Source organism: Sardina pilchardus, chromosome 18 (genome assembly GCF_963854185.1).
Source record: "Sardina pilchardus chromosome 18, fSarPil1.1, whole genome shotgun sequence".
Taxonomy (NCBI): Eukaryota; Metazoa; Chordata; class Actinopteri; order Clupeiformes; family Clupeidae; genus Sardina; species Sardina pilchardus.
Window position 1 is genome coordinate 31,280,006 of NC_085011.1, and position 15,112 is coordinate 31,295,117.

Here is a 15,112-nt window from a genome sequence, read left to right on the forward strand (position 1 = left end):
TGTCTTCTGAAGGCCTAAACAGAACCCAGCCAAAAACTCTAAAATAAAATTTTGATCAACTTTGAGGGACTGCTATGACCATGCAGGATCATCCAGACTACTCGTGGTGATTTTACTGCATACTATTCCTATTTATGCACCAGCCTGCAAAATTTGAGCCTCCTACAGATTCTAGTTCTTGAGCAATGAGCTTGTGAACTTTGACAAAAAAAAGAGGCAGAACAAATTTGACACCCCCCTCCCTCTGTAAAACTGGCTGTTACTTGAAAAGTATTGATCTTAGCACAAAAACATTTTACAGAGTGTCTCCTGGGTAACATAGGCACACATGGTATTTTTTAAAGATTTTTTTGAGACGCAATTGCGTGGGCTCTGGTTGATTTGGCGTGGAATGACCCATGTGTCAAATTTTCAGGTCAGTTGGATGAGTGGTTTGAGAGTTATGCGTGGAACACACAGACAGAGTGACACACAGACAGACGTTCCTTGCATTAATAGATAGATAGATAGATGGTCGGAAAAGGTGGTTATTTATTATGGGAGAGTGTGAAGAGTAAATAAAGATATTTGGGTATTATGTTCATTTTTACAGAGTGTATTCTCCCGATAAGGGATAATGGTAAAGTGGACCAGCGTTTGATGTCTGTTTTGGTCTGTTCCAGAAGAGGGGAACATTTTTTCTTAAATAAATGATGGTAGGACTTGGTAACTTTTACTCCCAAGTATGTAAAAGAGTCAACTGAGAGCTTAAATGGTAGGTTGGGATATTTTTCTGCAGTTTTATTAATGGGAAAGTACTCGCTTTTGTTATAATTAAGTTTGTACCCTGATATTTTTCCAAAGTTTTCCAGGACAGTTAGAGCTTCAGGTATGCTCGCAATAGGATTAGTGGTATATAATAATAGATCATCTGCATAGAGTGAGACTGTGTGTGTTAGGCCACCACGCACAATACCTTGAATGTGACTATTGCTTCTTAGAGCTATTGAAAGTGGCTCTATAGCTAGAACAAAAAGGAGTGGGCTAAGTGGATCTCCTTGTTTGATCCCCCTATGTAAAGGAAAGTAATCAGAACAGATTGAATTGGTATAAACTGATGAAGTTGGGTCAGTATATATCAACTTAATTAGATTAATGAATTTATGGCCAAATCCAAATCTAGACAATGTATGGAAAAGATAGTCCCATTCGACCCTATCGAATGCCATTTTGGCATCAAATGATACTATAGCTTCTGGGGATTTGTTATTAGGTTTAGTATATATAATGTTAAATAAGCGCCTCAGATTAAAATAGAACTGCCTGTCCTGGATAAATCCAGTCTGGTCTTCTGAAATTAAGTAAGGAAGGGCTGACTCAAGGCGAAGTGCAATAACTTTGGAGAACACTTTACCATCGCAGTTTGTCGAACTGATGGGTCTGTATGATGAGCAGTCAAGAGGATCTTTGTTTTTTTTTCAGCAGTAGTGTGATAGATGCCTGACGGAGCGTGGGCGGGAGAATTTTGTTTTTTAGTGCTTCCTTATAGACTGAGAGAAGAAGAGGGGCGAGTTGGTCCTTACATTTCTCGTAAAATTCCGTGGGGAATCCATCAGGGCTTATGGAGGGTTTATCGCCCTCTTCGTAGAATCTAGAGCGGGATTTAAAGATTAATCTTTCTGCCTCAGAAGTTGACACAAGATCAGCTTCAGTTTGCAAGCCTATTCTCGCTTTGACCAGATCTGGAGTTGGAGAAGCTGAGATGAGGCTATCTAGAGCCTTAATTCTAGAGGACAGATCTGTATTTTTATTTTGGTGAATTTTCCTTGTGTATGCATTATGAGCAATAATCTGTCCTCTAAGATATGCCTTAAGTGCTTCCCATAAAGTTGAAGCTGAGATGTCATCAGTAACATTTGTATCTACATAGATATTGATTTGTTCCTCAACAAACAGCACAAAGTCAGAGTCAGCCAGCAGAAGTGGATCAAGCCGCCATGATCGTCTTGGCCTTTGAGACGGAAGTTTTATAGCCATACTGACAGGGGCATGATCAGAGATCATAATTGGATTATATTTGCATTCAGAAATGGCATTCAGTAGAAAAGGATCCACTAGAAAAAAATCTATTCTTGAAAATGATTTGTGTACATTAGAAAAAAAAGAATACTCCCTCTTGGTAGGATTTTTAAATCTCCATGGATCTATCAATTTGTGCAAATCTATGAAAGATTGTACTATTTGTGCTGACTTAGTTGGCCTTGACACAGAGTGAGATGAACGATCCCAAACTGGGTCCATTACCAGATTGTAATCACCCGATAAAATAAGACGATGACTGTCTAGGTTAGGAATAGAACTAAACATCCTCTTAAAAAAACAGTCATTGTCAAAGTTAGGGGCATAAATGTTAACTAATATGACAGGGAGCTGAAATAACTTTCCCACGACCATTACATATCTACCATTTGGATCAGAAATAGTATTGGTTGCACTAAATTGGATATTTTTATGAATAAGTATGGCTGCACCTCTACTTTTACTATCAAATTTCGAATGAAACATCTGTCCCAACCAATCCCTATGAATCTTAATGTGATCTCTATTACGAAGGTGGGTTTCCTGCAACATTGCAATGCCAACACCAAGATGTTGTAGGTGTGAGAGAACCTTTTTCCTTTTAACAATATGATTAAGACCCTTCACATTCCAACTCAGAATATTCACATCCCTGTTGCCTGTGGTTAAACTAAATTATTTTGAGCCATTGAAGCTCCTCATTTCAGATATTTCAATATCTATCCTGACTGAATGATAAAATATAATAGTGGATGCACAGAAAAAATAAAAAAATGTATACACATCACACACAGAATCACATTTAACATATACTGAACAAACCCCAGTGCCATAAAATGGCAACCCTTTGTCATCACCACCTTCATTTTAGCGGTTTTAAAACAAAATCGCTAAACTTTAACAAAGTAATCAGTAGCTATGCAGCCAGATGATATATGAATGGGTAACGTCCAGGCTTCCTCGAAAAATATAGATTTGATTAGGTTGAGGCAACAAGTCCGTATAAGATGACACTTTTCTTAAAGGCTAGTCAGAATAGCGGAAAATAATAGTTTATTTTACTGTCTATGGAGAATTACATGTGAGTTTGAAAGCCGTTGGACCCGGAAAACTATTTATTATCCCATTATTACATCATCACTTAATATTCTTTTCTATTCACATAATTACACGCACGCTGGCGAATTCGAACATTCTGAAACGTGCATATGCGATGAAACATTGCGCATTCTTCCACGAGTTGCCTAAACAGCCAGCCTACAGCCTAGTAGGCCTATGCAGGGGACGGGATAGATGGGGTGGGGGTGGGGAGGCAGTTAATTGTCCTCAATGCCTCGGTGATGTCTGTAGCCTAAGTAGCCTAGACGAGTGTATGGGGGAGGGGGGATGATCGGTTTCAAATAGGCTGCAATGGATAGTGTTATGTATAGACCCCGAAGCCATTTGCTTTGAGAACGGCTGGCTGATGAAGTTGTTGGCTGGCTAGCTAGCTCAGCCAAAACCTTAATGCAGCCGCCACAGTTCTCATGACTGATAATGGCTTTAATTGCCACTTCATGTCTACAGATGTGTATATTGTATTAGATATCAACACACAATGTTATTGTATTGTTTTGGACAACGTTCTTCACGTTTCACTTCAATGTAGACTGCATGCGTTCATTGCGTTGTGAACAGCGCAGCAATCTCTGGAAAGGAAACGGTGGAAGTCGCAGCAGTAGCCTAATAGCAAAGATCGTATAGTTATAAACCGTCTCTGCTAATAGCCTATCACGTTCAATGTTGTTAATCCATCTGTTCCAGAATATTTGGTTCATATCATCAATCTTTGGTTTTGGTGTTTGTGCAACCGGGCCCTGACGATTTAACAAAAGTCTGAGTAGCCCTACGTAGGAATTAGGAAAGTATGTAAGGTGAGAACAAAATCAGGCGTTTGCTTCTTTTCCCCATGTAATTTTCATTGGTCGTCAACTCACTGTGAGTCCTGTGTATCGTAGCAACGAGCACAATACTGATGTGGTGTGTCCAGTGGGAACATCTCATGCAGGCCTAGCTTCTAAGCTATCGTTTATTTTTTCGCGTGTCACTATGATATAATTATTTTTAGATGCAAAAAGTCTAACTGGCTTAGTCAAAGTTTGTCAGATGGCGGCTCAATTTGGCTCAGAAAATGATTGGCTGGCGAAATTATTTTTCGTTAATGGTAGGCCTAAACAGTATTGTGATTAATCCGTTTATTTCAGATAGTTTGTTATTAAAAACCATTAACAAATAATTGTTCATCGACGTTGAAAAACGGTCAGTTAATTCAATATTTACTTATATCGATTAATTCGATATAAGATTCTGTATTTCGCTCCTGCCAAGATGTGAACCCGGGTCTCCGTCATTGCAGGCAGGGGTGTTAACGCTGCGCCACTTGACATTGTACAGACATTTGGTTAGGATAGGTGCTTCACTTGACGTAACTCAGTCAGTCCAGCAAATATGTAAGAAAATGCTTATACATTAGTCTGAGCTTTAAAAGATAGCCTACAAATAGAAGATAAGATATACAACTATGAATGTACGTAGGCATACGCGCCCTACGTACATAAATAGGCTACGACGAAAATATTTTTTACACATGTAGCCTAGGCCTGTCGCAACGTTTTCAAAACAAACTCGCATTTTACCACTGTAAATCGCCTCCATAGACTATGCCATGTAAAGGAAAAATAGTTATTAAAATAAAGCACATATATAATACATATTGCACATATATAAACGATATGTTTTATGGTAAAATCTTATTCTCATGCCCGACTGACAGGAAACCCTTGCGACATCTGCTGTGAGAAAAGAGTATAGCAGCCTGGACAAACATGGCCGAACGCGAGACAACATAGTGTTGTCACATAAGTGAGTGCAAAATAGCTCTAAACTAGCTTGTACCGGTGTGCTTTTGATCATGTAAAAATTCTGGGTGACAAAACACACGTATTTAGGAAAAGTCGTGAACGTAGGGTCCTGGAATTTAATCGAGTGAAAATATTTTTTTTTTGTAATCACTGCGGTCAAATGACCGCAGCCCGGCAGTTCTAGGTATATCTAGGTCAAACCTACACGGCGCTTCTAGTAATACGCGTCAGCGGTCAAATGACCGGTGCTTGGCGCTTCTAGTGTTAAACGTGCACAAAATATCAACGTCTTGAGAACAGCAAGGTTCACAATATATGAATATATTAACATTTTGCAGGAGCTCCGGTAGACACGTCTACTCCCTAGGTATGCTCAATAGCGCCCCTCCATGTCACTTTTGAGTAAGAGCTGGCATACCACACACAACAATAGGTTAGACCCTAAATATATTTAATTGCTTTACATCGAGTGGCCAGGAACACGACATCAGTTTAATAGTTCCACGACATTACTTATTAGGGTTATTTCCACGTTTCACTAGTCAGAAACAAAAGCATGTGTGATGCATACGGGAAAAGAACCTACGATGTTGTGATGATAAGCCACCTGCCTTAACCACTGTACTAATGGTGCTTGACCCGCAGGGTATGTAAATATCATAACAGTAGCCTACCAAAACGCAAACCAACACGCATGGTAACACAAGTAGCAAGAATGAGCCCAACGGTAATTTAATTTATATTAGCCTACATCATAGCGCAATCATTGAGTCACGAGAAAAACAATAACTTAGTGATTTTTGGTTGGGCGCTTGTGATTTTTGGTTAGGCGCTCCTGACACTGACGACATCACCAAACGGAACTCCCAAGGTACGCCAGAGGTGCGACCCAGGGGCAGTCGTTCAAACGACCAAACTTTGCGTCCTTGTTTGCAATTGAGAGTTTGAACTACCATTTCTAGAAACACCAAATCTAAGAACGACGGAGCGAACTCCCAAGGTTGCGACGCAAGTTAGCATACGACGCTTTCTAGAAACGCACCCCAGTTCGGTACAAGTGCACAAGGCAGCATGGGAATTCCCAGGCTATGTTGAGCCCCTTTTTAATACATGAATTAGCATCACATTTTTTATGAGGATAATATAATGATACCACCACAAGTTCAGACTTCAAGCCAAATTTCAACTGTAAAATCAATCTGAGTTGGCATACAGATAGGTCATAGCCTTTTTTTCCCTTCATCATAACACGTTTACAGGCAGGCATGTACGCTGATGGCGCTGTACATGTGATAGAGCCTATCAGAAGGTCCCATATCAAACTATGGCTGTGGAGGGAAACAGTTCTTTTTACATACAATGTTCTTTGCAAGGACAATATTGAGATGTAATTCAAATTGTAATTTTGAAAAATGTCAAAAGTACCTGTAATTGAATTACACATTTTTCTCCAGTAACTGTAATATATTACTGTTACATTTATTTTGTAATTAAATAACGTAACACAATTACATTACCAAAATGTAATAGTTTCTTCCTAGTGTAACCTTCTCTGAAATTTCATCGAAATCCATTAATTTCTTTTTGAGTTATCTTGCGAACAAACAAACAAACAGACAGACAGACAAACTCCAATGAAAACATAACAGCGGAGGTAATGAATATAAGACTGATATTGTCAGAAGATTGAACAGGTACTTCAGGGTTAAATGTAGGTTATGTAGCCATGCTCAAACTGTAGATTGGCCACTTCCTCCAATTTTTGTGATTGTCATTTGGCTATATTTGTAAAGGTTTTGTCCTCATTTTAATATTATTTTCTAAATATTTTGTAGCCATTTTGACTCAATCTAATGCCAATTCTATAAAAAGTGTGACCTAATGCCTACTCAGTTACACAACATGTTTAACTAATATGTAGTAGAGACAAAATAGGCTACTTTCGCGACTGCCACTTACTCGTGGAGGGGCGGCGGCAAAGTGTGTTGCAACGTATGGCAAACAGAGACCTACTTCTCGCACAAGTCAACGAAAGCGAAGCAAGGACACGGGAGCCAAACTCGTATCTTAAAGTAGAGTTTGCACCATCGATGCACCTTTTGTTGGATGAAAATGAATTCATGAAAGCACAATCAGAGGAAGGATTGATGATACAATGCCGACACTGGGCGTGCGGCGTTAAATAACAAGCGTACCATATTTTGCGAGGAATGCTATCTCGTTTCGTGCGCAAATGTTTCATTGGGGAAAGTGGAAGAAGAGGATGGGGGCTAGTGGCTCTGCCAAAAGGCCAGTGTTCGATGATAAGGAAGATGGTGAGTAGGCTATTTCTCGTTGTCACTGTTGTCTCACTATTGTATCGATCATGTGCTAGTTTCACTGGTCGATCAGCTTAAGGTTTCAACCATGCGGGTGATTGTGTTAATTAGGCTACGCGAGGGAAGGATATCATAGGCTATGACGTCTATATTTTAAAAGCCACCGTCTAGATCGGCAAAGGCATAGTTGATTTGTCTAAAGGCTGCTGTGCTTTTACATGATGTTGAAACGATTGTGGACCGTTTCGCTTGCACGAATGCGCTTGCACGTCAGTTTCACCCGTCTGCGTAGCCTGCAGTAGCCTAAAAGTAACATTGAAATATTTATGGAGTGTAGTGCTATACTGTATTTGCAGTAGCCTACAGTGGGTATTGGAGCTCACTACGTTCTTTGCCCAAATTGCTCGTTGGCTAGAACTACTTGTAATTGAAACTCAGGTAGCCTGCAGCCTATGAACAACAAATGTGCTTGTCAATTGTTTTTGTGCAGAAATGTCTTGCTCAGAAATTCTAAATGTGATGCAGCTGTCATTCCAGTGTAGGCTAAAACATGCTGTGGGCTATTATTTAAAATGCATCTTCACCTATACCTTTCTAATGGGAGCCATGAAAACAGACTGCCTTAACTTGTACATTTAAGCAGATCAAGTTCTGCTTCATAAACCCCTATACAAAAGTGGAAAATAGATTTTAGATTCAAACTTCATGTTACCGATTAATGGCTTGCCAGTGTTGAGTTGTATTACATTGCCAAACTGATTCAATTATACACTGTCTGTCCCTACTGGTGAAACATGTGCTTTGGGCCCTGTTTCTTTTAAATGGGTGAGTGCAAACTTACGTTTTATTGGTCAACTGACTTTAGGTTCTGAAGCACTGCTTTGTTGTTAAAATACAAAAACATTGGTGATTGACAGCGAGTCTGACAAATTATAGGACAGGTGTATGAAACACTGGATTTTAAGTGATCACACTGGATTGAGGTATTTTGTGATGTACAATCTACTGTACATCTCTCCCCATTTCAGTTATGCAGTATATTGCATTCACAGACAAAATTGTTCAATTAATCTGCGGAATAGTTGATCAACAACAGTAATATGATGAATGAAAGATGAGTGTTTAAAACATGTTTGAGAGAGTACTGTTGGGCTGTATGTCTTACTTGGTGTATGTTTGCATAGATGTAACAGTCTCCACATTTGTGGTGTGTTTCCATTTTGCAAAATGTCTTAGGGTCATTCCATGTGAAATCACAAAATTTCAGCAAAATTTGGCAGGTGACCCACTATGAAAAAAAATCTGAAAAAAATCACAGGTCTTTGTGGACCAAAACTGTGCATAAATCCTAAATAGCATATCTGTTTAACTAATCATGGCAGCCCTTTAGAATTTCAAGTCATTTCAAGCGTTGTGATGAACAATACTTTCTGTTCAACTTGCAACATCATTGGCTCTTGTGGTATTTCATACACATTAGTGAAACTATGTAGAAGCACATTTTCCTGTTGAATTAAAAAAAAAATCCAATCAGATCAGATGTATCATAAGTAATTTCCCCTCTGCAAAGCTCTGCATATGGATATAAATTCATTATGTGAAAATACATCTTCGCCTTTGAGGGCTTCTTGTTCAAAAAGTATGCGACACAAATTCATCAGATTTTCCCATTCATATATGGGACTATAAGGTCATGTCCAATTGTCCATGCATTAACCTTGGTTATTATCATTGTCATATTGTCAGAGCATTTTTTTTAAATTGGGCTTGATATTCAAAAAGCCTGTTTTCATCTACTCATTTAATCATGTGGACAGTTAACAACATTTTGTTTTTATTTTACAATATTGTCATTCTGTATGTGAGGATCATATGTTCAAAATTGTGGCTTGTTGCTGAGTAGGGGTGTCACGATACCAAAAAAATCAGTAGTCGGTGCCAATACCAGTAAAATTACACGATTCTCGATGCCAAATTCGATACTATCGTAAAAAAAAAAGGATTTTCTAAAATCCCATGTACTTAATGAATTTCTTTATTGAAATATTTGCAGAATACTGAAATATAATTTCTATAACATACAGAGCATAACAGAATACAGTATCCAATTGCGAGCATATCACATAGGCTTACATATATTTAATTAAAACACTTTTCTAATGGATTGTATAAAAACCAACAACATGCATCGCCTTTTTATCGCTCTGCTTTCATATAATGTGAATGATTTTTTTTTACAAGATGTAAAGTCTTTATTTGAAACACACACACTGTAACTATTTATACATTCTATATGAAATTTCTGATCTTCATTAGCAGCAAACTTTATGCAGATTATAGCCTACTATTCATATTACAACTCCACCTCTTAAATTCAGCTGTCTGGTTGAAGCCTCAACATTTTGCAAACAAAGTAGCAGGCTAAGCTTATCATACAGGTTGGACTGTTCAGTTTGCCCACATGTGTTTAAGTTTCAAGGTAAGCTACTTTTTCTCCTTGGGACAGAACCTTTTAAGTCTTGGAGTTGAAAAACATTGGTATTGAGATGGTCAGTCAACTTGAATGCAATTGGTTTTAATGTCTGCAGCATAGACTAGCTAATGATGCTAACCGGATTTTAAACAGCAATTTAGCTAGTCGTCTTCTGTGCGTCATTGCGTTCACGATTGTGAATGTTTTATTTGGATTAAATGTGCATGTCGTGGGCGGGTGTCCATAGAGCACGTACGAGAGCGGGCCAAGGAGAACAAGTTTACTTTTACTTTACTGTTTGGTAAAGTTGCACGTATAATCTACAAAAGTTGCGGAAGAATATGCTTCCACCCGGACAGCGTCAGTTGCATCAGTACGACCACGCTTCCAGGAATGATCTGGGGCCGGTTTCCCGAAGCCTTCTTAACGCTACGTAGTTCGTAACCTCTATCTTAAGCTCTACCTTAAGTACCTCACGCATTTCCCGAAAGCTTCTTTGTTACGAATGTCTTTCGCACGTCGTTCGTTGGTAAGAGTGGTCTGGAGCACTCTCAGAGCTCTCTTAGCTGCACCTTAGTAATGTTTCGGCTCGCGACGCTAGGCGCCGCCAATTTACAGCAATCTTGGAAATGTCTGTTGCGCGTCATTGTTTTTGCAAAAAAGTAGGTTTATTAACAACATAGTTTCTGGTAATGTGTTCACACAAATAACACAACTTGCATGAATTTGCAAATAGTTATTTACATCAACAAAATAATAATCTGCATTCATTTGCAAATAAAAAGCTTGATTAATAGAAGCTTAACGTAATGGATTGAAGTGGCTCACAATTAGGGTCTAAATGGGACATTGTATAAAAGAACAATGACGGTGGTGGCCAGCAAAGCTAAACTATGGCAGCGATATAACGTGTTGTTGTGCTCAATCAGAGACGGCGCCGTCCGCGGAGTCGCTTAGTTAACGCGCATTATTTCATAAGGCAAAACTTCTGCCCTTTGGATATTTTGTCAGATGTGGCTATTTTAAAGAAGTTTCGCCTACCACGCCAGCACATAATACAGCTCCTCGATCTGCTCGGGCCGACCCTTGCCAGACCAACCCGTCGCAACTTTGCCATGGCCCCTGAAGTCCAGCTGTTGGCAGCCCTGCGTTTTTACGCTGTTGGGAGCTTCATCGAAGTTGTTGGCGATGGCTACGGCCTCAGTAAGGCTTCGGTGTGGAGATGCGTCCATGCGGTCACCAACGCCCTTCTGCGCCACGCCAGTGAGTACATCCGAATGCCTGCAACACGCCAGGAGCTCCAAGAGGTGCACCAGGGCATGCATGCAATTGCTGGCATTCCTAGAGTCATTGGCCTTGTCGACGGAACTCTAGTGCCCATCGCCAACCCATCAGTGGTCGACCAGACCTACATGTCCCGGAAAGGATATGCGGCCATTAATGTCCAGCTGGTGGTGGACCACAGGGGTGTGATTCTTGACCTGGTGGCGAAGTGGCCGGGCAGCACCCATGACAGTTTTGTCTGGGCCAATTCTACGGTGGGAGAAGAAGCTGAAAGAGGGCATTTTGGCCAGAGCGTGTTCCTCGGGGACAGTGGCTACCCCCTCCGAACCTACCTCCTCAACCCCGTCGCCAATCCAGAGACACAGGCTGAAGAGGCATATAATGCCGCTCATGTCCGCTCCCGCCTCGCGGTAGAGCGCACAATCGGCCGCTGGAAGCTGCGCTTTCGGTGCCTGCACAAGTCGGCAGGAGGACTGCGGATGAAGCCACACAGCTGTTGCGCAGTCATGGTGGTAACAGCCATGCTCCACAACATGGCTGTTCGAAGAGGTGCACCTTTGCCGGAGGAGGAGGTGGTGGAGGTGGTGGAGGAGGAGGAGGACCAGGACGAGGAAGATGAGGAGCACATTGGGGTTAATCATGCCAGGGCTGCTCTCCACGCTGCCGGGGTTCAAGCAAGGCGCTTGCTTATTGAAAATGTTTTTAGTTGAAATGTTTGTTTTTTTCTTTCTTTTTTTTTTTGGCCTTCAACTCTGCCACACTTCAGTTAGTCGTGTTTGACACGTGTTCCTTGTTTTTCTTATTTCATTATTCTACTAATGAATAAAAGTACAAGTTCAAACCCCACAGTCTTTCAAGCTTCTGTGAGTGCTGTAATGAAGTAGGCCTGAGTGGAGAAAGAAAGATTTACTCGAGTATAGTTTTCCTACTTGCATTATTCTTTGCATCGTTTTTTACATTGAATATTTAGCTTCTTCCCTTTTCTATGTATAAGTGATGTGTAGTTGTTATAAAACGTTGGAAAGGTGCTATATAAAGATGATTGTAATGAATATTTGGAACTTCAAGTTCGTGCCTTCAAGTTGGAGCAGCAGGTCAGTGCAGTGGTTAGGGAAATAGTTTTAGTTTTTAAGAACCCTTGCTAAGAGTAGACCAAAGCCTACCTGCTCCAGATTACACTAGAGTCATCCATGCCTTCATCACATCTCAACTGGACTACTGCAATGCTCTAGAAGCGGGCACTGATCAATCTCAGCTCCGCCGCCTTACAGAACTCAGCCGCCCAACTCTCTCACCTGTACAAAACAGCACAAACATATTAGCCCGGTCCACGCATCATTCCACTGCTCCATTTGATTACACGTGATTTTAAACTTCTACTGAGTATAAGGGTCTCCCTTTTTAAGTGCCTGTGCAGTGTCCTCTGGTTACCTTTTTCATGGTCTGTCCTTTTTGTATTATTTTAACTCATCATCCTGTAGCCCTTTTCCTTGTTTTGTGCCTTAAGGGCTTTTATCTGTTCTTCGCTCTTTCTGCACGTTACTTTGGCTCAGCCGTCTGTAAATGTGCAATGAGTTAACGTTTAACTTTTCTCGCACTGCTCAGCAACAAACATCGTAAACGCACACAACTCACACTCAAGGCAGGTACACTCTTGCAAATGCAGTCGTTAGAAATTAATGTGCCCCTAGATTGCCATTTGAATGCGCAGATTTAACGTCACACACACACACTTGTTTTGTTGCAAAAGGGAATCAGATATTCAGCACATCAAGAATGACATACAACTCATTGAAGTTCGACTGTTTATTAGAATCCTCACCCACACACACCCACACACACACCCCCACACACACCCACACACCCCCACACACCCACACAGAGTGGCTGGTGGTGTCACTATGGCTGTTCAGCATCTGTAGAAATAATAAAAAAAAAGAAATGTGAATGTCTGGCAACTGGGAGGACATCAAACACATCAGAATGTATAAACGAACAACAGACTTACCATTGGCTGACAGTATAATTGGGACCGAGATGGAGGGTCTTTGGAACTGCGCCTCTGCCAGTGCGTGCTGCTGTTGGGCCAATTCCAGTTTCGCCTTCTTCAGCTGGAGCGTTTGGCGCGCGATTTCATTCGCCTCCGTTAACTGTTGGTCAATGTTACGGAGCACCAACAACTTCTCCTTCTCAATGTCCACCAACTCCTCGCTGCATCGGCAGGGTGCCAACCTGTGTGTTTTTCGCCCACGGCGTTCCGGCGAGGCCGTGCGTGCTAGTGGAGGAGTGGTGAATCCATGCGACTCCGTGCTGGCTGGGGAGACTGCTGCAGGCTGGGCCTGGGATGTCGACGCACTTGGGGGTGTCGATGGCCTGGCCCTGGAGCAAGATGCACGCTCAGCATCACCTCTTCGTACATCAATCCCTCCAGACACCCCATGGATCGACTCCTCATTCAAAATGCTGAGGGCCTTCTCCTCCAGGGAGGTTAGTTGGGGTACTGAACTGGGCCCAGCACCCGTCCTCTCCCGTTCCCGGCGGACCATTGCACTCCGGTTTTTGGCGTTGCTGGCCATATCATGCCACTTTTTCCTGACTTCGTGCCAGTCTCTTGGCGCGCCTGAGCCAGAGGCTGCCATTTTTAGGGCTATTCCCTCCCATAGGTCTCTTTTGGATTTGTTGGAGACCGTGTTTCTAAAACTTGAAAACAGGGTAGTCCTGTTTAGGCTTACCTCCTCTAATAAAACCTCCGTCTCATCCACCGTGTAGCTTGGTGCTCTCTTTTTCCTGCTCTTTTTCTCTGCCATCTTTTACAATGTTTAATGTGTGGGTAGGGGGGGGTTGCTTATATTGATAATGTTAACCAATGGCATTAAACACTGAATTACATCAGTAATTAATTGAGTCTGCTGGTCAATCAGCTGTGATTAAAGACGATTAAATACTATTATGAAATCAGATTAAAATCATGTCCTAGCTTTCATTGTAGGAAGTGATGAAGGATGGCGTAGCAGGCAAAGACGGTGGTATCTATAGCTGGTCACATCGGCAGATTGCGGGTTCGCGTCCCTTCGTGGAAACTTTACTGCTAAATTCATGGTAGATCATATTATTATTATTATTAATCATCGTATGTCAGTTTATGCACCTTCAATTACATTTTCCTGGGGGCGATATTTCTGCAATGTTTTTCGTGTGCAAGGAGCGCACTGTCTTAACGCTGTCAAGCAGCTCCGCGTGTGTGAGAAATCGATTTCTGAGCAATCGATGTCAACCAATTTCAGCACCTACTTGGTGGACAGTGCCTTTTACGTCGGACGTAAGGAGCTTTTCGTAAGAAGACTTCTAAGTGATAGTTCGGGAACCACGACTAGAAAGGTAAACAACTTTGGTAAGTTATACCTTTGGAGTCTTCGTAGCTCGCTAAGAGTGAACGTTATCGGGAAACCGGCCCCTGGTTGGTTTTCATGGAGACAGACGCTGTGTGCACGGAGGAGAGAGGCTGTGTGTGTGTGTGTGTGTGTGTGTGTGTGTGTGTGTGTGTGTGTGTGTGTGTGTGTGTGTGTGTGTGTGTGTGTGTGTGCATGAGAGACAGACGCGTGAGTGACCGAGAGGGAGAGCAGGGAAAGGAAATTCAGCTTAACGAATGTTGCGTGTTTTTCAATAGGCCTACCGTTAAAAAATAGATAAATAAATAAAAAACAAACAATATGTGGCGGCCGGTGCTGAATCTGTGGCGCATCGCCACAAATTAGTCTATGTGTGGGAAACACTGTTAGCCTATTGCCCCCATCAGTTCCGGAAGAGTCGCAGCACCGATGCTTATGCTGGCGTCGGTGCTTACGGTGCTTCAAAAAAATAGGCATCGCCGGTGTTTTTTCATTTTAGAATCGAGAGGTATCGCAAGTATCGGTTCTCGTGACATCCCTATTGCTGAGTTCCCATATTGAGATATGATTTTTGGAAGATATTGTCTATAGTCTAGGTCCTGTGTAAGATTTGTATGCGCTTCATTAAGCAGAGAATATCTCAACTGTTCTAGACTAATATGACCCCATTGAACAACATGGGATGTGTGC

General features: G+C 41.5%; 1 protein-coding gene and 1 long non-coding RNA gene across 2 annotated transcripts in view; one reads left to right on the forward strand and one right to left on the reverse strand.

Annotated features, from left to right (window-relative positions):
* Positions 1-15,112, reverse strand: part of LOC134064343 (uncharacterized) — a 190,387-nt gene that overhangs the window by 26,105 nt on the left and 149,170 nt on the right. The gene's annotated exons all lie outside the window — the stretch shown is intronic.
* LOC134064340 (serine/threonine-protein kinase 32C-like) overlaps positions 7,009-15,112 on the forward strand; it is a 247,095-nt gene continuing 238,991 nt past the window's right edge. The window contains exon 1 of the mRNA XM_062520260.1: positions 7,009-7,273. Coding sequence (XP_062376244.1) covers positions 7,192-7,273 — 82 coding nt within the window. The 5' untranslated portion in view covers positions 7,009-7,191. The remainder of the gene's footprint in view (positions 7,274-15,112) is intronic.